This window comes from Gambusia affinis, linkage group LG20 (genome assembly GCF_019740435.1).
Source record: "Gambusia affinis linkage group LG20, SWU_Gaff_1.0, whole genome shotgun sequence".
Lineage (NCBI taxonomy): Eukaryota > Metazoa > Chordata > Actinopteri > Cyprinodontiformes > Poeciliidae > Gambusia > Gambusia affinis.
The window spans coordinates 18,946,213-18,974,138 of record NC_057887.1 but is presented as its reverse complement, the minus strand read 5'-3'; the positions used below and the strand labels follow the sequence as shown (position 1 = coordinate 18,974,138).

The following is a 27,926-nucleotide window of genomic DNA, read 5'->3' as shown; positions in this document are numbered from 1 at the left end:
AAACGGCTTCAGTGTTCTTGGGGGACACATCAAATAAATGATCCCCATAAATGGAGGGAGATGGAAAGGAAAATGCTGAAGGAGAACTTTTGCAAGGTAATGAAGAAACCTCCCATGGATGAGCAGAGGACCCCAGAGGTTGAGTTTCTTCCTGTTGCTGATTCAGTATAGATTTTTCATTTGTTTAGGAATGATGAATTGTAAGAAGGAAATAAGATATTAGCTTTTTCCCCCCAGAAACCTAATATCTAATGGCTTCTTCACCTCCAACAGGGTTTTAATTAATGGCGATTAATCTAGTTTCTCGTGACAATGTTATTCTAAAGTTATTAATCCTGAAATGTGATTAGCTGAAATGGCAATGCTACCAAAGAGTGCGAGTTATCATTTAATTTAGTTTTTTATTCCAAGTATTTCACAAAGCTTAGGTTACAGATTTCATTGTCATTGGTTATCAATTGTAACAAATGCCGCGCTCAATACGACACATACATCTAGCACTTAATGAAGGGTTTAAGCAATTAATTAGCTCTAGCTCTGCTGACAGATATTGGCCTATTGCTCTGATGGCTCAGTGCATTTACAGGAGTCCATCCGATAATCTGCATTATTATAGATGAGAAATCATCTTGTGGAAAACAATACAGGTGGTTGTCTGTTGGGAAGGCCCAAAGCCACTGGTAGTTAGATGATATTTCTGTTAGAAAAAATGCACTTATCAGACTACAGAAAGGTCTGGATCTTTCTATTCCACACAATGTCATAAATAAACAGATCAATGTCGTAAATGTCTGGCTTTTATTTAATTCAGGAAATGGCCCATGACTTGCATCCAGAGGAAAGTAATCCGATCGGCTCTTCCAATTGATTAACTTAAACAGTTCCATAAATTTCATCTAGTCAGTTAGACACTTTGCTGTCATGCGTTTATCAGTTTACTCAAAAGTTATTTCTTAGAAGAGGTGAAAAAAATACAATAATACAATATTCACGTTTAGAAGTGCACACTTCAGAAGAAATTTTAGTGTAATGGTAGGCAAGTGGCTGATTGATGAAAATTGGTATCAATAAACCGTATTTCAGTGATTAATGCTAATTTTTACCATTTAATTTCTAGACGGTTGGTCCCAGGAATGTAATAATCTTGTTTTCAGAGACACTCATGGTTTAAATTTCACAGTGATGCTGTACCTTTGGATGGTCATTGGGTATATTTCCAATGGGGCTACAAATAGAAAAAGAAACAAAAGAAATTAATTATTAGCCAATTTTACAAGCAGCAGATCAAGTTGGCTATTATTCAGGGTTTAAAACCCACATGCACTGAATGTTGTCGGCATAAAAAGAAGAGATTACATTAAAAAGGAATAGAAGAGGAATTGTATAAATTGACAATAACAGTGGAATGGATATGAAGCCTTGAGGAGCTCCACATGTTGAACAGGCTTTAATAAAGAAATGTCTACTCAGAAATAAGAGTCAACACAGAAACTTTTAGCCTAAAACAGTATGATCCAAATTCTGCACAAAACTATTTGCAGCAGCATCAGCCACTGAAAAGAATCAAAAAAATTCAGCTGATTATCCTCAACTTTTTCTAAATTATTCTAAGACTAAAAGCAGTTCTACAGGCAAAATGGAGTCTAGCCTCACAATTCTTTACAGTACACAACAGCGACCTTTCCCACTGAGGTTTCACATGCAAATACTCTTCAAAAGCTTATTTTGGGCAACACCACTGGTCACTGAATACGCACCACATTGAAGGTTGGTCCTTTAAAATTTGTGCCATCTGTGAGCATGAATAGAAGGAGTGAGGAAGATGTGTGTAGGAGGTTGGAGATTATGAGCTCCTCCACAATTTTCCCCCTCGATTTGCACCCTGCCCGTAAATAAGAATCTTGATTTCCTAATGCGGAAGAACAAACTTTAATAGAAAAAGTTCTTCCTGCAGTTATCATAATGTATTTTCAATTTTAGATACAGACAGAATATGTTTTTTCCCCCTCTGCCCAATTTCCCCTTTGCGTTATCCAGGGAAGGATTGAAATGTTTTGAAATTACTCACAAGAAGTTATACTGTAACAATCACCTATCATGTCTCAAATTAAAATAAATAGGCATTTAACAGTATTATAGAGGTAATATAGTTTAGCTTAGTGAGATATTAGGAGCTTTAGAATTCAATAAATTAACAAAGGATATTTTAAAAGAGAGGTGACTGGCCTTCTTAATAAAGAATTAACTGGTAATATGTAGTTTCTTAATGAATTGGGAGGAAAAGAGGGTTTACCATTAGAGAAAATATCTTCATTTTGCATGTAAAACTGAGGGAAAAGAGACCAGGACTAAAGTGCCTGCTTATGGAAATTTTAAAATGAGACTGGAATCTGCTCAGCACTGTAAAAAAAAAAAAAGTAAGCCTCCTGTATTATGCAGATATATATGAATGAAGATATGTCTTTTAAGAAATGCCTAATCCAGTTATTTTTTACTATTCTTAAATGTATGATTTGGTGGACTAATATAAAGGCATTTACTTTGCTATAACTGTTAAGCATATTAACTTAAGCATATACAGATCAGTTGAGTTTGCTGATCTGATAACAGATGGCTGACTTTGATGAAACACAAAATGACAAGTATACAATTTTCCTCCAGACTCTAAGACTTTGATTTTGAGAAAATTTACTGAATTTACCTTAATCTGCATAGATGACCCAAGATCAATGGGCAAACACTCTTAGCCCTTGTTAGCTGATATTTTCAGGAGTTATTCAACAGGAGGAATGGAACAGTAGTATGGATGGATTTGTGTGTGAGCTGTACTGACTCCAGCTTCCTAAACTCTTGAACGGGTTTTCTTTCACAGTTCTCACAAATCTGACTATACATGTTATTTATGTACTTTTTTTACTGACTTGTTATATTCCAGTGTCATAAAAACTGAATTTTGGGTTTTTGTTGAAGCTACAAGCCTTAACAATCAAACTGGACAGAAAAAAACGTTTGAAAGATATTACTCTGCGTACTGAATCCATTTGAGGTTCACTTTTTGAAATGAATTATTAAAATAATCCAACATTCCTCATATGCAAAACTACTGAGATGAAGCTTCTTAAATTAAGCAGATCGAGTCCTGATGGGGTTTTTTTAAATCCAGGTCTGGATGCTAAAGGATTTATTTCGATCAGTCGGAGGCAAGACTCGTGACGTCACATGTCTTATGGGCTGCACATCTCGATCCCTTCAGTTTCCCCTCAGAGTGGAGGACAGTCCGGATCAAAGAGTGTCACTACTTTGTCTTTTCACCTGCTCTGCATGGGAGGATTTTTAAAAAAATTTTATTTCATCTTTTTACTTTTTCAGATGTTGGGATATAATTTAAGAGCGTTTGATGGACAAATCAAACTTTCTCCGAACCTTCATTAAATTCCACAGTCGCTGCCACCGACTCTTTTTGCTGTTGTGCTTTCAGAAAGTTTGTTCTCCTCATGCGCAACTCAGCCAGCGCGCCTCGGCTGCTCAGAGTCAGAGCAGACGGCACAGCAGCGGAGCGAAGTGGGAACAGTCAGTCAGCGCTGATTCATGACTTAGGCGACTTGTTCTGAGGGCTTTGCAGGAAACCAAACAAAACCTCCGACGGATTCACAAGGCGGTGGTTTTATTCCAGAACCTGGATTGTCCCTGTCGGATCTAAAACAATGCATCGTCATTTCAACATACCTGAGCTGCAACCAGACGGAAAGTGGATCAATCTGACAAGTTCTTCTCACAGTTTATTTTAATTCCATCAACAGTTGATTAGATCCTGAAAAACATCCAAAAAGCGCAATGATTTTAACTTTTGTCTTTATTTTATCCATTTGGGGTAAGTAGCTTTTTCTTCTTTTTTCTTAGACCTAAGATTTCCATAAACTGCATCACATTGATTTAACTTCATTTTCTCGCTGTAAATCCTTTTTTATTATTATTATTATTTGTTGTTGTTATGACTCACTGCATATTTTATGCCGTTATATTTAACCTTTTCAAGCGCTGGCACGCGTAAAACAGCTCAATGGTTCCCAATTATTCACAAACCTCACTTGAGTTTTCCCGACTCTCAGATTCGGTGTTCACCTTGAAAGGTGACGGCGGCGCAGCCTCCCGTGCAGCCCGTCTGGACTGTGTGAAGGCCAGCGAGCACTGTCAGAGGGAGTACTCCTGCAGCACCAAGTACCGGATGATGAGGCAGTGCGTGGCGGGGAGGGAGAGCAACTTCAGCGCGGTCACCGGTCCCGAGGCGCAGGGCGAGTGCCGCAGCGCCATAGATGCCATGAAGCAGAGCTCACTGTACAACTGCAGGTGCAGGAGAGGCATGAAGAAGGAAAAGAACTGCCTCAGAATTTTTTGGAGCATATTTCAGAGTTTACAAGGTGAGGTTTAAACTTAAGGGAAGCATCATGCATACAAATATATGTATATACATGCACAAATACAATGAATAATTCAATTCAGGGTTGGCCATTGTAATCCATGTGTCTAAATCTAAATAACAAATTAAACAAATGTTTACTGGCGGTTGGACTTTGTTTCTAAAAATCTCTGTTCGTTGTAGAATAATGAAGTTCAGGTTTGACTCGTCTAAGTGAATTCGATTTTGAATAAGATGTCCTACCAGAATGGAGTGGAGTGACTGAGAGGCTTGGTCAGATTTGGGCTAACAATGGTAAACACATGAGGGAAATGAGAGGGAAATTTATTCAATATTAAATTCTGCACCATTACGTTTGGACACCAACTGGCTTTTCAAAGCTAGAAGAATAAATAGCAACATACAGCTCTGGAAAAGAAAAAAAGAGACCACTAAAAATGATCAGTTTCTCTCATTTTACTTTTTCTATGTGTATGTTTGAGTAAAATGAACATTGTTCTTTTATTCTATGAACTACTGACAACATGTCTCTGAAATTCCAAGCAAAGATTTTAGAATTATTAGCAGAAAATGAAAAATGGTCGAAATAACCAAAAAGATGCAGCGCTTTCAGAGCTCAAATAATGCAAAGAAAACAAGTTCATGTTCATTTAGAAACAACAATACTAATGTTTTAACTGAAGAAATCAGAGATCGTGGCGTAGGGGATAGCGCGACCCACATTTGGAGGCCTTGAGTCCTCAACGCGGCCGTCGCAGGTTTGATTCCTGGATCCGGCGACATTTGCCGCATGTCTTCCCCGCTTTCCTGTCAGCCTACCTTCATATAAGGGACACTAGAGACCACAAAAAGAACCCCTGGAGAAGAGGGGAGGGGAAAAACGCAGAGATCAGAAATCAATATTTGGTGGAATAACCAGGAGGTTTTTAATGGAGTTCAGTGCAGCAGGTTCTTAGTTTTTTTCCAGAGCTGTATGTTGGAAATGTAAATAAACTGACCCCTTCCAGTCCAATCTGGCAGGTTATGAAATACTTAAAGCCTTGGGCAGGAACGACTGTACCAGTGTCTAACACCAACCTTGACATAAAGGACATATTCATGTGTGATGGTTAGTGTTTCATCAGCTGCCATCAGCTGAAACCCTGGAAATGACCCACACAATACTTTGCGAGAGTGGAAATGTAATGGCTTGAGACCGCGTCATATGAAGTCATGCTTGCCTTGATAAGTTAAAGAGCCCAGCGGCCTCAGGATGTTGGTGTAACTTTGTGAGCCATCTTACAGTTAGACAGTCGTTTGTTTTATTATCATTATCCTAAATGTATCGCTCCAGAAACAATTGCAACATGTCATGTTACTGTCTGACTTTAGTCTGTCTTTTGTGTGCTGTACCATTCATCTGCTTCCTTTTTCTTTCAGTTTTATTTGTTTTTATAACAAAGAAAGACAAATTTAAGAAGAACTTCAATTTAAATCTGTACATATGGCAGCAACTTCAGCATCTTTCTTTTTATTGTCAAGAATTTACTTGAAATATTTGTTTTAAACATATATAAAACTTTTTACATTGGTAACACAATGCAATGAGGTCCTTTTTAGATTAAGCTAGATAATAATTGGGATAATTTTTATTTCATATGAGGAGAAAGCATTAACCCTACTCCATATCAGGAGCATCCACTTTGCAAGTAAAGGTTGAGGTATGTCGGGTGTTGGAACATAAGAAAACAAGGTCATTTTTTCTCTTTGCCTGTAATTTTATGGCGTTATTTTAAAAATAAAGTCAAACTGTCCCTCATTCAGCTCGTTTTAATTTGATATTTTGTGTTTTAAAAAGTAACGAGTGACTCAAATTGCAGCAACACACATCTATATTTTCAGCTTTTGAATTCAGAGTCAGCTTTTTAATATTTTCTCATGACAGATGCACATTATTTCAATGTAGCATAACTACATTTCTGGAATCATTTGTTTTGTTTTATCCAGATCATTTAGGTTTTTACCAATGCCTGGTGTGAATTTTATGTAAACAACAAGTAAAAAACATTGAAGTATTCAATAGTTGTCAGTCCCTCCTTATATTAATCAAAATACTGCTTCACTGATACGTGGACAATAAAATAAACAGAATTGTGCTTCATTTTGGTTGCATACAAAATGATATGTTACTTGTTACTTGTCAAAACAGTAGAAAATCCACTTTCGTTTCCAAAGATACTGACATCCCCACAGGATGAAAGTAATGACAAGCCCCTATTATGACATTAAGACAAACACATTCTGTCTCTCTGTCTCACAGACACATGAAATTTTAAGCACACAGTGTTGATAATCTTTTTTGTTCTGCAGGTAATGATTTACTGGAATACTCTCCATATGAACCAGTCAATAGCCGGCTCTCAGACATCTTCCGCTTGGCTCCCATCATAGCTGGTAAGAGGTTGTTGTTTTTTTAACCTCCTAAAGGTCTCAGTTTGTGTGGTGTTAAGTCACTGTTTATATCCCTGGTATTTCTCAGTTGCACTCTGTATAAGACACCACATCACTGCAACACATCCGTCACCGTTTCTGACAACCGCTCTTTTTTCTATCGCTGTCTAGTTTTCAGGCTGTAGCTTTCAATGCCCATTATCCATCACAAAAGCTTTTATCTGCCACTGTGACCCATGGTACACAAAGCAGAATAATTTAGTATATTTGAGTTCCTGCCCTCGAAGCGATGATGAGAGGCCTGCGTGTTTTTCTGCTGCCATGGCGCTAATGCTGAACATCGCATTTATCTGCTAGTTGTGAAATAATCATCCTTTTAGAGCCCAGTCCGATGTGTCTGAGTTCCAGGAAGCTGTTAGAGCTGAATCCCTGGATTAAAAAGCAGGAAAAAAAGCTTGTTTGCTTTTGTGAAAATATAAATGTCATACATGTCCACAGCCATCAACGGTGGACCTGTGAGCATACACTTAGGCAAGCCCATATTTAGCTTCACAGAGGAGCAATTAGCCATCTGTCTGCATTCAGTTGCGATGATAGAGGAAGAGCTTTGTGACATGTGCAGAACCCTTTGGCACTCCACAGTGTTGGGCTTTCTGGCTGGAGGAATGCATCTGCTGAACTGGCCAGCCACTATTTCAGTGGGGGGAAAAAATGGCTTTTTCTTCTCTTGTTTTTTGTTTCTTGTGCTCTGCCTCCTGCTGTTTCTGGCTCTCGCTGTGGCAGAACCAACTTGCCATATTAGAGTCACTCTGCTCAGCATACAATGACTGAGTGTCTTAATGTACTTCAAACACAGAGTGGAGAATTCAATATTAAGATCCACATTACTCTCCTGGAAAAATGCTGAAATGATGATGAGGTTTGGTGCCTGCCTAAAGAAATATTCCTTTGAACATTATATAGTTTTCATGTTACATCCACAAACATTAATGTATTTTTTAATAGGTTTTTGTGTCATAGAAAAACAACTTAAGACATAGTTGTGAAATGGAAGGAAACATGCAATCATATAAGCAAGTCTTTTGGATTATGTATACTAGCTTTTCAAATTCTGAAACATTTCTGCTCATTCTTTGCCATTTGATAGCTGGTCTGGACTTTGACTAAGCCATTCTAACAAATGAATATTATTTATTGTAATCCATCATAAGATTTGTAGTATGTTTAGAGTTTCTGTTCTGTTGTGTTGCCCAGTCTGTTGAGCAGAATGCATTTAGCTCCACTGATCTTCTCATCAACTCTGTCCAGCTTTCCTGTTCCTGCTAAAGAAAAGTGCTTCCACCATGATACTACCATCACCATGTCTTAGCATTAAGAGGGGTTGTCCAGGCAGATATAAGTTTTTATTTTCCACAACATATTCTACTTTGCATGTAGGTGAAAAAAGCCTGACAGAGCACCTCCTTTCACACGTTTTGGATCATTCTTTGCCATCTTGGCTTTCTCTTTCTCTGATTAATGTTCTACTTGCTTGGCCCACCATTGTAGGTAAATGTCTTGGCTCTAACAATTAAAGCAATGCGATATTTTTCTCCTGCTTTACAATCACGCAGTACTTTGTGACGGTTTAACACATAGAATTAAAATAAAAATATGCTGACATTTTTGTTTTAAAACATAAAATGGGAGAAAAAAAATCAAGGGCTTTTAAATGCTGAAATCTGAATGATAAAAAATATTGTTAAAACTGTTCAAGGTTTACAGAAAAATATGACCAAGAGACACCAATAATCTATATTAATGTAATACTTTCACTACACAGTTTTCACTGCACCATTATATGCCTGACGTAGCTTAGATGAGGCATCTGGCTGCATAAAACTGAAGAAAGGAGAAATGCTGAAATCTTGATCAAGAGATCATTTGGAAACCTGATACACGCCTAATGTGCTATTCCATCAAAGTCAGTGACTGGGAATATGGAAGTTTGACAGGGCAACCTATCAGCATTATGTGTTATCACAAAAAAATCACATGAGTTACCTATATTATAGGTAATACATGTGATCATTATAAGCTATGATGTTATGTAGCTGAAGATGAGTAGCAATTTTAACTTCTAGCTGTGTAAACAGCCACAGTGGCCTTCGAAAGAAAAAAAAACATAATTCCCCTAATGGGTTAGATATCACAAGTCCATTAACCGTAAGTGACCTCATTCCTGCCTGAAACTAAGCCAAGCATAAAATAATGCACATATGACTCAAGATAGAACTGAGTTATTGACTTGATGGTTGCCGTTAAAACATCCTTCAGTAAAACGAAGCTCCAGGTGCTTCGATTATTACTCCTCGCTCTATTTCTCCAAAATTAGTTGAAAAGGAAGTATTTTATCGCACACTTAAATCAACAATTAGGTATGAACAATTAACCATTACATTATATTATTTATGTTGTTTTAAAAAAATAATGTGAAGTAAAATCCCAATTAAAAGGCAGAATCTGTATATGTAATTAAGGCTACGATAGTTTTCTAACAACTAATTATCTTTTTTTTTTAATCCTGATTTTCACAAACTCAAAATTTTTTCTGACCCAAAACACTGTTGTAATGCACATTGTTACAACTTTACTTATATCTTTATTAATTATATTAGGAAACGGATGTTAGCTATTCTTTAGCAAAAAAAATAAAAAATACTGGACTGATCATTTGAATGATTGGCATTGAGAAATGTATATTTACTGTTCATGCTTTGAGCGAAAATAAATGCAGGTTTTATCTTAAAATGCTACAACACATATTAGCATTAGCCTGTAGCTTGCTATATTCCAACTATAGTTTTAAAAATATTTTACTTAAATAAAACTAATGGTTGACTCTCTTTTATTTAACAAGTCAGATCTGGATATTTTGAGAAAATAAATATTTCTAAACACCTCAATTTGTCTTTTTTGTGAGGGAAAAGTGCAGTAGCCTTCTTTTAGCCTGCTGAAAGGTAGGCACAGCAACAGGTAGGGGAGGGGCTGTTCTGCTTTAATCTGTCAATATAGCTTTAAAAACATGGTTGTTTTCTGAGTTTAATCTCATTAAGGAATGGTCTAACAGAAAATAGTTGCAGTTACAAAACAATTATATAAAACACTGGTAAGCCAAGTGACCAATTCAATATATTTCAATTGAAAAATATTAACCTACGACTACATAAAAGTATTACTGTAGTTATACATAAAATATATTAAAAATAAATGCAATTTTCTAGGAGTGTAAAATTTGAATTTGTGGGGTTTTTTTCTACTTTGGGTGTCCTGTAATCATCACATTAATAATTCAGACCAGCAGGGTTGAAATCCAAACCACTAACTACCAGCATGGTTTCCAGGAACAGATGAAATTAAATGCTGTATCTTTTAAAAATCAATAAACACAATCAATCTGTAAAGCTGCCTTTCAGTCATGTAATACAGAAAGACAGCTTTCATATTACGCCTTTCAGTAAACTGACGGACGGTTGTGGTTGAAGGTCTACAAAAAGATGTCACCTGTGCGTAACTGAAACTCGCCTTGGTGGGGAATTCACGTGTGTTTACTGTCACTGTTAAGTGTTTCAGATCGTCAAACTAAATTTAAAATCAGTCTCTTTAAATTATGAGGCAACTGGGATTGACCACATTTTGTCCAGATCCAAACTGTTTACTGTTTACTGCCAGACAACTAGATAATGAAATCACCTAAACAGAACCTGTCTGACAACATGAAGTAGGTCAAAAAAAATCTATTAAAAAAAGCTATTCATCATACCCCAATCTAAAGAAAATCAAGAATGGTGGATAAAAAAAAGGTAATGGCATGTATCGTACAGGAAAGAATTTAAAAAGACCCCAGTGAACAACAATGAGATCCATTAAAGAAAGAAACATGGAACATAGAAGTAGTAAACCTTCTGATACACTAAAATGTTTCCCTAACTTATCCAGGAAGTTACAAAAGAAGCAATTAACAACACACTTCTAACTTCAGTGAAGCTCAGTGTTCTTGATTCAACTCTAAGAAAAAATGATGCACAACATTTTGGAAACCAACATCACCTACAGTCCAACATGGTTGTGGAAGTGTGGAGGTCTCAGTCTGCTTTGTGTTTTGCTCAGCCTCACTTGATCTCAAGCAGACTGGCTGCTTCATCGTTGAATGATCCAGAAAACCTAAATGAAAGTTTTGGAATTTGACATTGCAGTAGATCGTGCTGCTTGTATGAAGCCAATGTTTTTACCTGCCAAGTACTCCAGAGGATTGAGCTCAAATTGTGCTTTGTAATCCAAAAACATATTAGAACGCAGAATTTGCATTTCCAAGAGCTCAACATGAGCTAACACTCATAACTGAGTTAATTTAAGCAAAACTGACAACTTAAAAGAAGAACATTATTTAGCAAATACAATTTTTAACGTTAACTTCAGTTTGCACACACACTCACACATGCACATTTGCATACTGGCTCACTGACTTTCACTCTGACATAAATAAATGGTGCTGGAAGATGAAGGCTCGGTTAAATGGATGGAAAAACAGAAATTCCTCACCAAGATGAATGTATCTGATGGCCGAGCCATGACAGGCTGAGTAGAGAAAGCCAAGTGGGTATGCACTCATTGGAAATGCAGTCATTGGCTAACCGTGACTTAGAAATACAAAACCAAAGTACTGTTCGCTGTAAGGAATGCACAATAATATTTTTGGCAACCATAAACATATTTATGTGGGAGAAATGTTAATCAGTTCCCCATATTTGTTCCATCTTCTTTGCCAAATTGCTCAGTCAGATTGAAGTCTTTCCACAAATGGACACTGGACCATTATAACACACAAGTAAGTTTTGCTAAGGAACTCCATTGTAGGTCTAGCTTTATGATTAGTGCTCCTCTCCCTTGGGGAAGTAAATCCCTACCCCAGTCTCAAGTCATTCGCAGCATCCAACAGTTTTTCTTTCAGAACTTCCCTGTGTTTAACTCCATTCATTTTCCCATCAAATCTGACCAGCTTTACTGGTGCTGCTGACGAAAAGCGTCTCCAAAGCTCTTCACAAAGCGGTTTACATGTATCCAAAAATTTTCAATTTTGATTTTAACTGACCAGATCACTTTCTTCCAAATGAAAAATATTTAAAGCACATATTTTGCATTTTCTAGCCATATCACACAACACAGTTTTACACAATAACTCATTTACAAATGTTTGGATTAATAGCTTAGAGTCATGTATCCTGCTCAAAGACACTTCAAAGGAAGGGTGGGGGTGGAATCAAATTTACACCCTTCTGTTTGTCAGACAACTGCTCTTTCCACCGAGCTACATGTTTGCCATGTCCCCTAAATGGCTTGTGGCCAAATGTAAACAAGATATCTTGTGGTTTTGGATATCCTTCCACAAGTTTCGCACAATAGTCTGTTGAGATTTCCGCCCATTTTGCCAGACAGAACTGGTGGAATGGAGCCAGACCTGTAGCCCGCAGTTTTAGCCCTGCCCCCATCTTCCTATTAGACACATGAAGACTTTGTGAGGACCACTCCAAAAACATAAACCTCGTTCTGCTTAAGCCGCTTTATAACAAACGATTTCACAGTTGGCATGGCGTTCTCAGGCTTGCAGCTTTCCCATTTTTTCTACAAATGTAATTCTGGTCTTTATGGCTGAACACTGGACTTGCAGCTTCATCAGACCACAGGACATGTCTTCAAAAGTGAAGATCTTTCTTCCTGATTGCATTTGTAAATTGTAATCTGACTTTTTCTTACTTACTTTTGGAGACATGGTTCTTCCATGTCATGGTGCAGGTCTTATTTCAGTTCGTACTGAAATAGAAAGAGAGTCTGTTCTTTATGACTCTCTAATCAGCTTGCAACCGCATCTTCACAAGGTCTTTTTTTTTTTTTTTTTTTTTTTTTTTGCTGGTGAATGCCTCCCTTTAATTCAAATGTTGTGATATAAGCTATTAGCACAAAGCCATAGCATCATCATCTGGGTCTAAAGTTTTAGTTGTCTTAGTGCGATGTAAACAGAACGTTTTCCAATATCACTAAGTGGCCTAAAGAAAAATGGTTTATTCTGATTAGATATGAGCCAAAAAATTTTAAAAATTGTTAAACCAAACATTTAAAAAGTTCTGTATCTCTTTACACAGTGCATACAAACTCCATCCATCCATCCATCCATTTTCTTCCGCTTATCCGGGGTTGGGTCGGGTAGCAGCTTCAGGAGGGAGGCCCAGACTTCCCTCTCCCCAGCCACCTCTTCCAGCTCTTCTGGAAGAATCCCAAGGCGTTCCAAGGCCAGCCGAGAGACATAGTCCCTCCAGCGTGTCCTGGGTCTTCCCCGGGGCCTCCTCCCGGTGGGACGTGAACACCTCACCAGGGAGGCGTCCAGGAGGCATCCTGACCAGATGCCCAAGCCTCAACTGGCTCCTCTCGATGTGAAGGAGCAGTGGCTCTACTCTGAGTCCCTCCTAGATTACTGAGCTTCTCACCCTATCTGTAAGGGAGAGCCCAGACACCCTATGGAGAAAACCCATTTCGGCCGCTTGTATCCGCGATCTTGTTCTTTAGGTCATGACCCAAAGCTCATGAGCATAGATGAGGGTGGGAGCGTAGATCGACCGGTAAATCGATGTGAACTCACAAATACAAGAATTTTTTTTTTTTTTTATAATTGTGCAAAATAATTGCACAATTTGAAGAAACAAAACCTAGATTATAACTAGGAGAAGAAAAAGAAAAGGATCTACAATGCATCACCAGTAGTGTATTTTGATAGTCAGAAAACAAGTGAACATCTGCATTCCTAAATGACATATTTTATAAGTGCGTCAGAAAGTTGCATATCTCAGTGAAGAAGTTTGGTTTGCTCACCCATATGCTGCAGTGATGATGCGCCATATGTCCGTTCAACCTTACAGTATACCACATTATCATGATTAGTGAGCCAAACCTGAAGCAGAAGCTGTTATCCCACAATGTGGTTTTCCACCAAGGTAACAAAATATCTGCTTGGCTTTGAAAGCAAGTGATTTATTCTCTATAGGTGATTAAATGTTTTACAAAAGGGGAGCATTTGGGAAACATCCACAGATTTCCACTATTGCTGACAATATTGCTGCGTCTGTTGGGTGCTTCATGCTAGCAAGTAATTTCTGCAAAAATACTATATCATTCCAGAATAAATGACTGACACAAAGATTAAGGAGCAGCGGTTGCAGCAGGAGCTAAGAGGGATTTCACTAATTTCATGGGTGTGTGTAATAAATGGGTCTTGAGACTGATCATAAATATTAAGACTATGGTGGGGATTTTTCATGCTAGCTGGAGATTTGACAGAAAGAAGGGCAGCATGAGGGAAAGGCTCTGAGTGCTGGGTCTGTTTTTCCTGAATTGTGAAGGAACAAAAAAGAAGTTTATGGATGCAAAGATTTCAAAGATTAACTTCACTCCTCATTCACAGAGTAACATATTGGATAATATTGGATCTGATTTGAAAGGATTGACTATTTTAATGAGGTATCTTAATTTTTTCATGACCGGTTCTTGTGAATGTTGAGTGTAGTAGCTGAACAGGCCGCCAGTCTATCCCAGGGAAAGCTGCATTGGACATGCAGCATTTAAAAAATTGATCATAAATTAATTCGCAAGAGGAAATGCTTTTTATTCAATTAGATTATCAAGAATTAAATTTTTTTCTTTTCAAAAATAACGTAATATAATAACATAATGTTATTCGTACATATTTAAAAAGATGATACAAAAAATGTAGTTCTCTTTCATTTATTATAATACCTGCAATGCATGATGTGTTAAACTTTGCTGCATGCATTCATTATTACTTCAAATAATCACGATAGAGGCATGTTGGTAGGGAGCTGGGCATTAGCTTGAAATCATAGTATCCTTTAATCCAATCCTATAAACTTTTATGGTTCTTGTTACTGTGGGATTATTAGTCATAGAAGGAGCTTTAGGGATTATCTTGCGGGTCACTCACACTCTTCTTGAGCTTCTTGGACAATGTCAGACCTAAATCTTATCAAAAGACAAGAGGGTAAGTCCATAGCTGCATTTTCCTAATGCTCTTATTACACAGTAAAAGATAAGGAAGAGCTTGAGAATGTTCTTGTCAGACTATCCATAGTTGTCACTTTGAAACTAAACCCTCAGCGAGGGAATATCTTCATTGTGTCCACACTGGTAGCATCATGTAGTTGCTCTTTTTAAAGTGCTCTTTGTTTTTCATGATTTTTTCAGTTGATGTTTTAAAAGAAATGAACATAGAACCAGACTGATTTCTATATTACTAAGTGTAATTTATTTGGAAAAAATCTTGATGTAACTCCCAATTATATATATACATACTTTGGAGTCATATACTTATAAATATACATACATATATATTTACACTTTCGTCCTGGATTGTAAGAAATAAATCATTTAGGCAGGTATGCTCCATATACATAATGCATCAAGTCTGGGCTGTGTGATCTGTGTTGTAAAATTGAATTAAACTTTTATTTAATGGGTTTTTTTAGTTGATACTCTTTCTCCATATTAAAATGAAGCTACAGTCTAAATTAGAAACTGTTCATTTTGTTATAAGTGAGAACACTCAGCAGGAGGATGAAATAATTATGTCCCCCACTGTAAAAGACAAATGCCAGCTCCAACTCCTCACTTTGTTAGAAAGCATTTTAAACACTGTAGTTTGGAAAACTATAATTTCACATGTTGCCCTCGGTGCATTACTGAAATTAATTCCCGCACCAGGACACCGTAATTAACAACATTTTGGAACCATATTCAACCCCACCAGACTGACATCATTGGAAAGATCTCTTGTATCAGCCTATTGAGAGTTGCCTACAGGGTCAGATTCCTGTTATGTCTGCTGTGGTGGCCTTGCTCAAGGGCAGCAACCTAAGAAGAGTGGCATAGATTTGTTTTTTATTGCCAGATTTTTTTTTTTTTTCCACATCTATCATCATAACGTGGTACAGAGGAACCCAAAAGTGACTTCTCATTCATCGTGTGTGATTGAAACTCTGGAATTTCACAAATATTAAGACTCTAATAAGCTAAATGACTTTATCAGATACTCAGGGCCGGACCTAGGAGGGTGTGAGTCCCTGGGCTTGAGCCGAGGTGCGGGCCCCACTTATTCATTGCTATGTATATATATATATATATATATATATATATATATATATATATATATATATATATATATATATATATATATATATATATATATATATATATATATATATATATATATATATATATATATATATATATCCAGTATATACGGTATCCCTGATTTCCTTCCCTTTGGGTGTTCGGCGCTTGGCCGTTACTTTCTTGTGGAACCAATCTTATCCACAAATCTTATCTACCTACAAGGTCACAAAAATCAGCCACTGTCCACCATGAGAGAGGGCTGATGGACAGTCCCAACCAGCAGGTCATCTCTTCATGCAAGGTTTACAACAGTCACTCCATGATTGCCAACTTTTTTTTGCTATATTTTGCATACACACGCACAAAAGAATTTCAGCAAGTCAGATTTTTGTGCACCTTTAATGAATGTAAAGATAATTTCTAGAAACAAAATAGTTATTAAAGAAATACTTGAACATCTTGAGTATGTCTGTTCAACGGAGCTTATAAGGAAGAAAAATTTGACAATGTTCTCTATCCATCCTCTATGTACAGTATTTATTTATCCTTCTCCATTTCTTCCGTCTCCCTCACTCTTTCAGTTTTCATCAACTGTATCCGTCCAGATCAAAGCAAAGCTGAATGACTGAACACTGAATATTTTTTCTCCATGAATGGATGAAAATTGTGGAAAAGTTAAAAAAGCATGAAATCTTACGTAAGACACTTCATGACATTAAGATGACCTTTTTAAATGCAAAAATGCCCCTAAAGAAAATGTTTCTGTTCCCCGCTCTGGTGCAATGCCTCCATACAAACCCTCACCATGACCTACACCTTCTGATTTCACTCTCCTCTCTCTGTTAGCAGTTTGTATAGCCTACATGTACAGGCAAATGTCTTTTCATAATACCTTTTTAAAAAAGTTTGTCTTTAATTCAACAGCAGTGTGCATTTTGCCTCAGGATCACCTTAATTGGAGTAAAGCTGTCACACCTTTGCTCTGAGAGACACAAACAAGAACTCCAGGATCACAGCCCAGATCTCTGAGAACTCGTCATATATAAGTAATGGGTTCTGTAATGTCTGATTAACCTCAAGGTTCAAGAATGTATTCAGATTTAATCATAGCTCATTCTGCGGTGAATGGAAGAGTTCAGTGCGCTTCAATTCCACCTCAAAAAGCAAAATTACGGAGCTCATTCTTCCATGTCGAGGCCGAGGATAGAGTTTGTTCTACTGTGCAGGAGTCAGTGGAGCAGAAAGGGTTTTAACTACAATAAATGAGAAATAATAGGAAGTGAGTGGCATTATGTTGACCACACAATGCTCTTTTTATGAGACGAACGTAAAAGGCAATGGAGGCACATTTGAGTGAGCTTATTTCCATATGAGTTTGTAATATGTAAATGGATAACAAGAACAAAATTACACCATAAAAATGTTTAAATGACTTATTTTGAAGTTGTGTTTGTGGATATTCTTAGCACTAACTTTCAAGGCTTAAGGTACACTGTGAAGACCAGAAGCTTAATGGAAGCCTGATTTTTTAAAGTAATTTTGCTGTTTGAAATCATTGTCCTGTTGGAACATTCAGATTTCAGCCTTTCAGCTGTGAGCTGAGGTAAAACAGATATAGTCCTACTTCATTATTCCATCCATCCACCTTGATCTTGTCACCACGTTCCTTTACCATTGATTCAGTGTTTCTGTTGTTCTTAAACGACCTTACCATTTTTCTTTTGTCTGAATGTCAACATCCACACAATTAAAATTTGGCGCAATAGATTCAAAAACCGAACGAGGGCCAGCAAAAAAAAAGAAGTTTGAGTTTTAGAAACTTGTTGAAATTAGCAACTAAAGTTGTTGTCATTTCAACCTGAAAAGTAACAATAAGCCTAAAATTAACATAACATCCATTCTCCTGATGAATTATGTAAACCTGTGGTTAGAGTTGAAATCCTAGTTATGTGAAGTTAGTGATATCCTTAATGAGGCAGAAAATAAAATAGGGAGTCAAACTGACCTAATATTTTTTTGGGACTGTAGAACCCACACATAATATATTCCATGATGGGATGCAAACACAGGACCTTGTTGCTGAAAGGAAACAGTACTTATAACTGTACCATTGTGCAGTCTATCATTTTCCTTTCACTTCAAAATTATGCACTACTCTGTTATAGCATGCTTCAAGAAAGCCTAGAATCAAAACATTCCTTTTTTTCTGTCCCAGCTGAGCCTGCATCCACAAAGGAGAACAACTGTCTGAGTGCTGCCAAAGCCTGTAACCTGAACGACACCTGTAAGAAATACCGCTCTGCTTATATCAACCCCTGCACTAGCAGGGTGTCTACTTCTGAGGTCTGCAACAAGCGCAAGTGCCACAAGGCTCTACGGCAGTTCTTTGACAAGGTAATTAAACATGCCAGGTTTAAGAGCTTTTATTGTCTTTCCTTTTGATGTCTGACGGTCCGCCTAACATTTCTCAAAATGATCAGAAACTTGCTTTTATCACAATTCTAAATGGGATTTCACTTTCAACGCAGTGTCTTTGTAAATGTCTCAGCTGGGGAAATGTTGTAGCTCTGTATGTTGCAGTACATTACTAAAAAACACCGTTTCAAAACTTTTATGTTTTCTGTTTGATCCAAAATCAAGGTTCCACCTAAGCACAGCTACGGGATGCTGTTCTGCTCCTGTCCAGCGGGAGATCAGACGGCTTGTGTAGAACGCAGAAGACAAACCATCGTACCAGTTTGCTCCTACGAGGATAAAGACAAGCCCAACTGTCTTTCTCTGCAAAACACATGCAAGACTAACTACATCTGCAGGTAAAACAGGAATCTTTAACAGGGTTAAATGTTAACTGAATCCTATTCTGCACCTTGCTGGTTCTGGGTTGGATTTCCTTTTGCCTTCAACACTGCCTTATTTGCCAGAAGTTGCTGCAGATTTGTCAGCTCAGCTGCAAATACACAATGTGAATCTCCTGTTCCACCACAGTTCAATGGTGCTCTGTTGGAATGAGATATGGTCACTGTGGAGGCCATTGAACTTGTTGTTCTGTTCAAGAAACCAGTTGGAGGTTATTAGTGTAGAAGAGAAGGCATGGAGAAGATGTTTAAACTGAGATCATAAAGTGATTGACATGATTTAAGTGGACTGTGGCTTTTACATGATGCTCAACTCTTACTGAAAGGGGCCAAAGTTTGTGTCGCCACTAAGGTTAAAACTCATTGAGCCAGGTTTTTTTTCCAATCTGTATTTGTGAGCGGTAAGCACACATAGCACCAACAACCCCGTCGCATTCAAAGTCACCATCTGAAGCTTGGTTTGACTTTGAGCAAGTTGTCTTCGTTACGTCCTTGTCGATGTCTAAATGCTTTGATTTGCTGCCATGTGGTTGAACAAGTTTAGCTGATAAAGTGAAAGTATATATACACTTGTAATTGTCGACACCCCCTTAAACTGGCAATTACAAGATTTCCTGTGTTGCTACTCTGACGTCTGCTACCTGATGTAGTAAATATATCACTGAAGAACTAAAGCAAACCAGAGTTAGTTTTTTCAGCATCATCCCCTGCTCTTTCTCTCAGTGTCATCTTAAATCTTCTGCATGAAGTATCCTAACCTTCGACCTTAAGGAGAGTTTTCAGCACAAATATTTTATTCAATACACGGAGGTCAAACTGAGTGTATCATCTCAACCATATATAGCTAAGCACAAAATAGTTCATTCTCCTGGCAGTTTTAGGCATTCTGTTTGCTCCCTCCTTCAGATTCAAGTCAGAACCTGGGATGAACCACTTCAAAATGATTAGTTCCAGTCAGAAAAATAAAACATGATGGTAAAATTAAAAGATTAAGTCTAAATCTCCCAGGAAAATAAAAATTGCCCTAATATAGAAGAAAAGTTCAAACACCGTAAGAAAAGTTTACTTTATTTGGATTATTTAGAACACATTTTTTTACTTAATGCAAAACTGAATTATTTTTCTTCTTCATTACACTTTTTTATTGTTGGGGTTATGTGTATGTTGGCCGTCACTTTGCTCTAGATACGTTGTGAATTTCCCCACTGAGGGGTATGAATAATTTTCAGCTTCACTGTGCAGCAAAAAAATGTCCAGTGAAAACTTGTCCAGTTCTGTAGACACAAACACTTAATGGACTTAATGGAGTTATGTCCAGCTTGATCTGATTGATCACTCCATCTTTGCATTGTATCTTGTTTAAACATGAGTAAACTGATTCTTCTCATGAGAGATTCACCCTAAACTCTAAAGAGCTGTCTCTACTAGATCTGTGTATGAGTGTGATTCCAGAATTAGGACACAAGAAAACATTGTTTTAAGAAGCTTTCATTGACAACATGTGTCGTGTATCTCCATTGCTGATAGATCAAGGCTGGCAGACTTTCTCAGCAACTGTCAGCCCGAAGCAGGTTCCATATCTGGCTGTCTTCTAGAGAACTACGCCAACTGCCTGCTCTCCTATTCAGGTCTTATTGGTAAGTTCTTGCCTAATAGGTCACTAAAAAGATTGAAACTATTCAACTAACAACCACATTATGATGCTAACTAAAAATCCATCCATCCATCCATTTTCTGAACACCCTTCTTCCCTAATGGGGTCGGGAGGGTTGCTGGTTTCTATCTCCAGCTGCGTCCCGGGCGAGAGGCAGGGTTCACCCTGGACAGGTCGCCAGTCTGTCGCAGGGCAACACAGAGACATACAAGACAAACAACCATTCACACACACATTCACACCTAGGGAGAATTTAGAGAGACCAATTAACCAGACAGTCATGTTTTTGGACTGTGGGAGGAAGCCGGAGAACCCGGAGAGAACCCACGCATGCACAGGGAGAACATGCAAACTCCATGCAGAAAGACCCCGGACCGGGAATCGAACCCAGGACCTTCTTGCTGCAAGGCAACAGCTCTACCAACTGCGCCACTGTGCAGCCCCTAACTAAAAATCCTTATTTGTTTTTTCAACAACTTTCTTGCATAGTTGATGCATTCTTCTACACAATCATATGCAGACTACATACATATAACAGATCATTTACAGGTGCTCATTGAAAAGACAAGCAATTTAGCGTGTGTGTATTCTGCAGAGGAAAGGTTAAACTAGCTGATCAGCGAGGCTGGCAAACACCTTTCATTACACCAGCGCTGCAGTGCGAACATTTCACTGCAGCTCATTGTGCAGTAACAGATCTTGTTCCAGTCTTCCTTTCATCAGGGGGTTTCATTACACAGAAAGGAAAATGACGTCCTACAGAGTTTTTGAAATGAGATTTGAACACAGTGCAACGGAGGCCAATTGCAGTCTCAACAGGCAGAAATTTCAATCTACACCACAAATATCATGCTTCACACAGTTTATTCCCTCTAATGCTCCCAGCCGACAGGTTCCTGACACTACGCCACAGAATCTGCTTGTAATTGCAGAAATCGAACCTACTTGGCCTCAAACTTCCTTCTAAAATACAGACAATTAGTCTTTGCTTGATATTACAGCTTACTAAGGAATTTTATCATTTTATCACTCACTGCAATTTCCCTAGACGTTGTAAATGGAGTAAAAGCTCCTTATATCACAGAGTAAGCCCACTCTCACTGGCTGACCTGAACATTTTAATTTCACGTAAAAGGCCAAAAAAGTTCCTGCTAAACCACAAGTGCCCTATTAAATGGTTTCAACTGAAGTAGCAATGACTAACAGGGGTCCTATTCTGCTTTATGCTGCAGGTACAGTGATGACTCCCAATTATGTGCGGTCTTCTGGCATTAGCCTGTCACCGTGGTGTGACTGCAGCAGCAGCGGGAACAGCAAGTCAGACTGTGATAAATTCGCTGAGTTTTTCACCAACAATCGATGTCTCCGTGAGTTCCAGCATTCTGTTTTCTATAACATGTACAACGCTTTGCTAAAGTATTTATACTCCCCTAAAGGTTTCGGGAGATTTTATGTGATAGAGCAACATTAAGTAAGAGGTGAATAATTGTAACGTGATAATGTTCTACAATGGGATTTATTGGTTCCCTCACTTTACTAAAAGTGTCAGCTAGAATGGCCCAGCCAACCAGAAACTAATTGAGAATTTGTTGAAATCCTTGAAAACTCAACGTTCACATATAGTCTCACCAAGTTTGGGGGAAAAATTTTAGTGTCTAGATGAGCAGAGCTGGTAGAGACATAAGTCAAAACATTGTTTCTTGTCATGTTTTAGTTTTACGATAGACTCAAACACAGTCAGAACATAAAGTGAAAGTTCCTTTATGTTAAAAACAAAAAAGCAACAGAACCAGATCGGGATAAGCAACCAGCAGAAATGCAAGAGGAGGAAAGAGAAAAATCAAGAAGGTAAGAGCAGAAACCGAGAGGGTGAGTTTGATTACTGACAAGAGACAGGTGGCTGATTGGAAACAGGGTGCAGCTGCGAGAGAAGGAAAACATGGAGACTGACTGAAGATGAATAATTAACACACAAGGGGCTGAACAGAGTAAAACAGATTTAGAACTGAAGGGAAAACGCCTGACAAATCTAAAAGATAAATACAAAAATGCAAGAAACATGCCAAGAACTTTCTAATGAAACCAAATATAGCAAGACCTGTTCAGCAATCACAGGTGATGCAAACACAAAAGAAAACAAATCACCCTATTTTTGTAACTAGCTTTTGAAACCGTAAAAGTTGTGAGTACATAACCGTATTTATCTCTACATATGTTTAGGTAGTCTGTTTTTATTACTTAAGACTTTTTAAATTGCCAACTATGACACAATTGTATTAATCCATCATACCAAACAGAGAGCAGCTGAATGAAAGTCATCCTATTTGGTGTACATTTTGTCCCACATCTGCTGTGTTTTTTGTTTCCCTGACATGCTCCATTTGTTCTGTTCAGAAAATCAACAGGATCAATACTTTCTTCTTGTTTAGGTAATGCCATAAAGGCATTTGGTAATGGTACTGATGTTGGAGTATGGCAACCCCAACCCCCCATTCAACCCACTGTAGAGCCAAGCACCACTCGTAGAGGTAAAGCTTGGACAAACAGTGTTGTGGACGTCCTGACAGACGTGAGCCAACTGGGCGCCAATAGTGACTCGTATCACATTTGTGGACCGTTGCAGGTGAGGTTTGGAAAGAAAATCTTAAATTTTGCTGTACAGAAACATTTAAATCTATTTTTGCTGAAATGTTTAATAAAAATAAAACATTGGGAATGTCTTATCAGGACTTGGTACTTGGCATTTTGTTTGCAAAACTTTAGAAACCTCCCCGAACTTGAAAACGAAAATCCCTCATCCCAACCTTAGGAGGTCACTGAGAAATCCATTCAGAGCTTCAGTCTGACTGTCAAATGTCTGAATCTGTCACTGTGATAGATCAGGGATGGTTTTATAACGGCATGCACAGAATCCCGCCTCCTGGGCAGAAAGTGGATATGTCAATGTGGAGTCACATTTTCTGAAGCTGTCACGTCAAAGCTAATTGGATGCCTCAGTAACCTCAGAAATGGCCTGAAGGTTCAGCCTGTTTGTGACAATGTTTGTGTGCAGGCGGGAGTTAAAGCCAAAGGGATCTCCCTCATATTCTCCCCCCTCAATACTGGAAGGTCAGTTATTGGAAAGGACACTAGTCTAGAATCTTTTAACTTGTTCTCACTCATCAGTGCTCTTACATTATCAAATTAAAAGTGTCTGAATTCCCCAAACTCAAATTTTCAGTTGCTATTTAGTACATTTTTAAATTCTAAAAATTCTGAACTGATGGCAGGGAGAGGAAGAGGTGTATGGCAAGATAAATGGTCATATAATCACAGTTTATCAGCGCATTATAGAGTGCAAGAAACAAAGCACCTTTAAAATCTATTTAAATGACTTCATGTTCTTAAGTCTCTAAACAAACAATGCCATGACAAGTGAGTGGCATTTTCTATTTATTTTCTTTGTATCTTGTTTGCAAAGAACTGAAAAACAATAATTGTCATGTTTTATTTTGTGCCAGATATTTCTTAGTTTGGGTCTCAATTCAACTTTGTTTGGCATTCGGTTTATAGGTCACTGCAAGTCAAAGGGAAGAAAAACCTTTTCTGTCTGTAAAGTGCTGTCATTACCTGCACAGTGCAGCATTAACAGAGGATCTCAAAATTGTATGAACACCTCTTTAAATCCAAGTTTCAAAAGATCACAATGATTAGACAACTGTGATGTTACAAAAGCTAGAAGTTTATTATTATTATTATTATTATTATTATTATTATTATTATTATTATTATTATTATTATTATTATTATTATTAAGGTGTAATATAGAAGATTAAATGCTGAAATTCAGTGCAAAGATGGAACAAAGTATTAGTCTAAGGCTATGAATCCTTATGCAACCAGATGATTACACCTTTATTCCTCCCAACAGATTTGCATATTTTTCAGTTGAGTTGTACAAGTTTTAATGTCACTTTAATTTACACCGCCAGAAGTTGGCATTTTAGCAGAGGTATATGCACTTTTAAAACCCACTGCATCATGTTAAGACTTTTGTTTGTGTTTCACAAAGATCCAGTTCCCTGAATTCAAAATGCTGCATATATTCACCATTTTTATTTGTACTTAATTTTGCTTAACTGTCTCAGAATCCGATGCAACCCCTTTCGACAGATTTTGGCCCGATCAACACACTCACGATATCTGCTATTCTCTCCTGATAAATACTTTGGGGCTTTTTTCCTAGAAATGAGATCATATCACAGAGCCTCCTCTAACCGAAACAATCTATCATATTGGCTTTTAATAGCGATAATGTGATTTATCACCCGTAAAGCATCCTTTAGGAGGAAAGACCTCCAATACAGCAATTAATCATTCTTCACCATAACCCTGGTTTGTAGGATTTTTCTCCTTAAAAATCATCACATGGAGTGTTTATTCTGTTTCTAAACCACAGCAGATTCCTCTTATCATTTTCTGCACCCAAACACTGTATCTATGAGGTAGCATTTTATTTTGTTTATCTATTTGTATGTGCAAATACAGTCTTTTTATATATATATATATGAATGCAAAGGTTTTGAGGAAACTGAAAAAAGTTTTAATGTAATAAACCAATGTAACCTTGAGTTGGCACAAACAGGCAGAGGGAAAATTATACCAAAAGTTTACACCAGCAGAGTTTAGTGGGGATAAAACAGTCTGTGGTTCGTATTGTATCGTTTTTCATTGCCCTCAGTCGGCCTGTGGAGAAATCCATAAAAAACAGAAATCAAATTTAACGTGTTTCTACCTCCTCACTTCTGTTTTTTTTTTTTTTCTTTTCTCCCTTCAAGGTCCAAAATCTGGTCTCAAATCAAACAGCAAAAGCAGCTTTTTGTCCGGTAAGACTCGTTTTATTAAGCGCTTGAAGGTTCTATGATTCCCATAAGACCAAACAATCCTGGGTCTATATTTATTAGTTTCAGCTAAAATATTAAGTGTTACATTTCATTCTCTATACGTGTCTATGGAGTCTTTTAACTGTCATCTGAGCTGCTTTTCTATATTTCCTTCCCCACCAGGTCATTAGTGTAAAAAAGAAACTGTTCTTAACAACTCTCCAGGTTAAATAAAAGGTTAAAAATTAACTTCTTTTAACTTCTCAACATCTTCAATTATTGCATTTCTTGGTTGACAAAAATGTCCTCTAACGAACATCTGAGTTTTAAATGAAAGCTTGATTTTTACTGCATTCAGTTTAGGTGACTCTATCTGGGTCTGCTGGATTTAATAAGGTGTATCAAAGTAAAGGGATTTGATTACAAATTCATTCCAGGATTCTTGAAAAGAACTTTGAAAACCATTTATTGTTTTCACTTCACATGAAATCCCAAGAAAATAGATTGAGCTTTATGGATGTGATGTAGAAAACAATAAAAGTGGTGTTAATACTGCAAAATATTGTAAGTAAATTATAAAACTTTCCACACGACGAAAACCTGATGTACCACATTGATTTTTTTTTCCTTCAGAACCACCAGCTGGATGAATCTGGCACTTTGAATGCCATCGCTGGAAGTTCCCCATCTGAACTGAACTCCTTGCATCTGTCAACTTTAGTCCTCTCAGTGGCCTCAACAGCATTAGAGCTCGAAGGTTTCCCGTTTCTGTAGGAGCCGAGAACTGGAGCTCAACCTCTCTGGTCTTAAGACGCAATCAAAGTCATTTTAATTCAGACACTCACCGAACTGGAACCTCAATGTTTTTCTGAAATCATAGCCGCTCGTGGGTCAGATTTGTGGACGACTGACATTGAGATGCCAGTTCATTTGCCTTCCAAAGCCCTGTGGAAGTAATTTGCAAAGACTCTGCAGGTGAAAACTGCTCCGAGCCTGAAATCATGCATTCTCTGCTTGATTTGTTGTAGCTGAGGGCAAGCGGAAAGCTAAACATGTGAGAAGCAAATGGGAAAACCATGGACATACAACGCATTTCATTGATGCATTGGATTATGATTATTGATGAGGTCATTCAAACGTCCATTTTGTCTGAAAATCTACCAACGACAAAGACGAATCTGCCAAAAAGTCCGCAACAACATTCTCTTCTACATGTTTGGCGTTAGGTATAGAGCAGCTCTGTAGATCTGGTCATCAAGGTGGTTTGTGGCTTTTATCATGTACACACCTCACTTTGTGCATAGAAATGTACAGGTGCAAACTCTGTTCCAGTATGCTGCTGTTAGCTTGTAAAGAATATTGTCTGTAACATTCTGAGAGTGTAAATTAGTACAGGTGACTGAGGTCCCTCAGCGTTATCCAGCCTAATTGTGATTTATGAAATGTGATCAGATGTGCTTCTTTTCTCATGTGGTTACAGATTTGACTTTGTTTGTGAATATATTTTGATGGAAAAGTGCATCATTTCTCTTAGGTATCAAAGTATTTGTAAACACAATCCATAGAATTTACAAAAGAAATTTAAAAAATGGCTCTGGTCTCATCCAGAAATTCGAGGACCACACACTTCTATTTTTTTCCACGTTATTATTTCTTTGTAAAGAGCAAAGGGAACAAGGGTTTGATGAATAAACAATGTGTAAATACCCACAAGCAGAGTTAATGTCAAAAGACAAAAGCCAGCAGACATTAATTGCCTGCAATTAGAGCTGGTCTGAAGGGACGGAAAGATAAAAACACATACTTAGTTTGTACTAAATGGCTCAAATTAACACAGACTTTTAAAGAATGTACCACACAATAAAGGCTCATTTCTGAACATCTTTAGCATTTCTAAAAATGCAATGTGTCTGTTGTAATTACTGATGTGTGATCTCTGTTGACAACTGAACAAAAGTCTACCTATAATGAATTGATCCAAGATGGAGAGCATAAGAGGTTTTTTGAATAGATTTTTGTTTTTGAGATTTTAAAAAAGCATATTGTTTAATAATACAGTACTTTGAGTTTGTTTAAACTCAAAGCATAAACTCGTTACAACTTGTTATGGTTGCAACTTGAGATTTTACAGATTTTTCAAACTTTATTGAGATTTTAAGTGACAGACCAACTAAAAGTAGTGCATATTTATTAAGTGGGACAGAATAAGTTTGTGGTTTTAATATTTTTACGAACAAAAGTCTATCAAGCGTATCATGTATTCAGTACAGCACACTTTTCAGATATTTATTTATACAAGATTTTGAGAACCATGAATTCTAGTAACATACCTTGAAGGTTGCTGAGATAAAGTATAAGGTTCTGCAAGGCACAATTGTTTTCAAATATCTAACAATCAAAAGATGAGATAATATTTAATGTTTGTTAAGCATGACAATGTATAATAATAATAATAATAACAATAATATATCTTGATTTATAGACACAATAAC

General features: G+C 37.4%; 1 protein-coding gene across 1 annotated transcript; it reads left to right on the top strand.

Annotated features, from left to right (window-relative positions):
- The first annotated feature begins 3,283 nt into the window (after positions 1-3,283).
- Positions 3,284-27,315, top strand: gfra1b (gdnf family receptor alpha 1b). The gene is made up of 10 exons (XM_044102278.1): positions 3,284-3,871; positions 4,110-4,418; positions 6,767-6,850; positions 18,279-18,457; positions 18,704-18,876; positions 20,446-20,555; positions 21,805-21,939; positions 23,002-23,195; positions 25,390-25,437; positions 26,068-27,315. Exons 1-10 carry the CDS (start codon positions 3,835-3,837, stop codon positions 26,206-26,208), a joined length of 1,410 nt encoding a protein of 469 aa, XP_043958213.1. The 5' UTR covers positions 3,284-3,834; the 3' UTR covers positions 26,209-27,315.
- Positions 27,316-27,926: the final 611 nt, after the last annotated feature.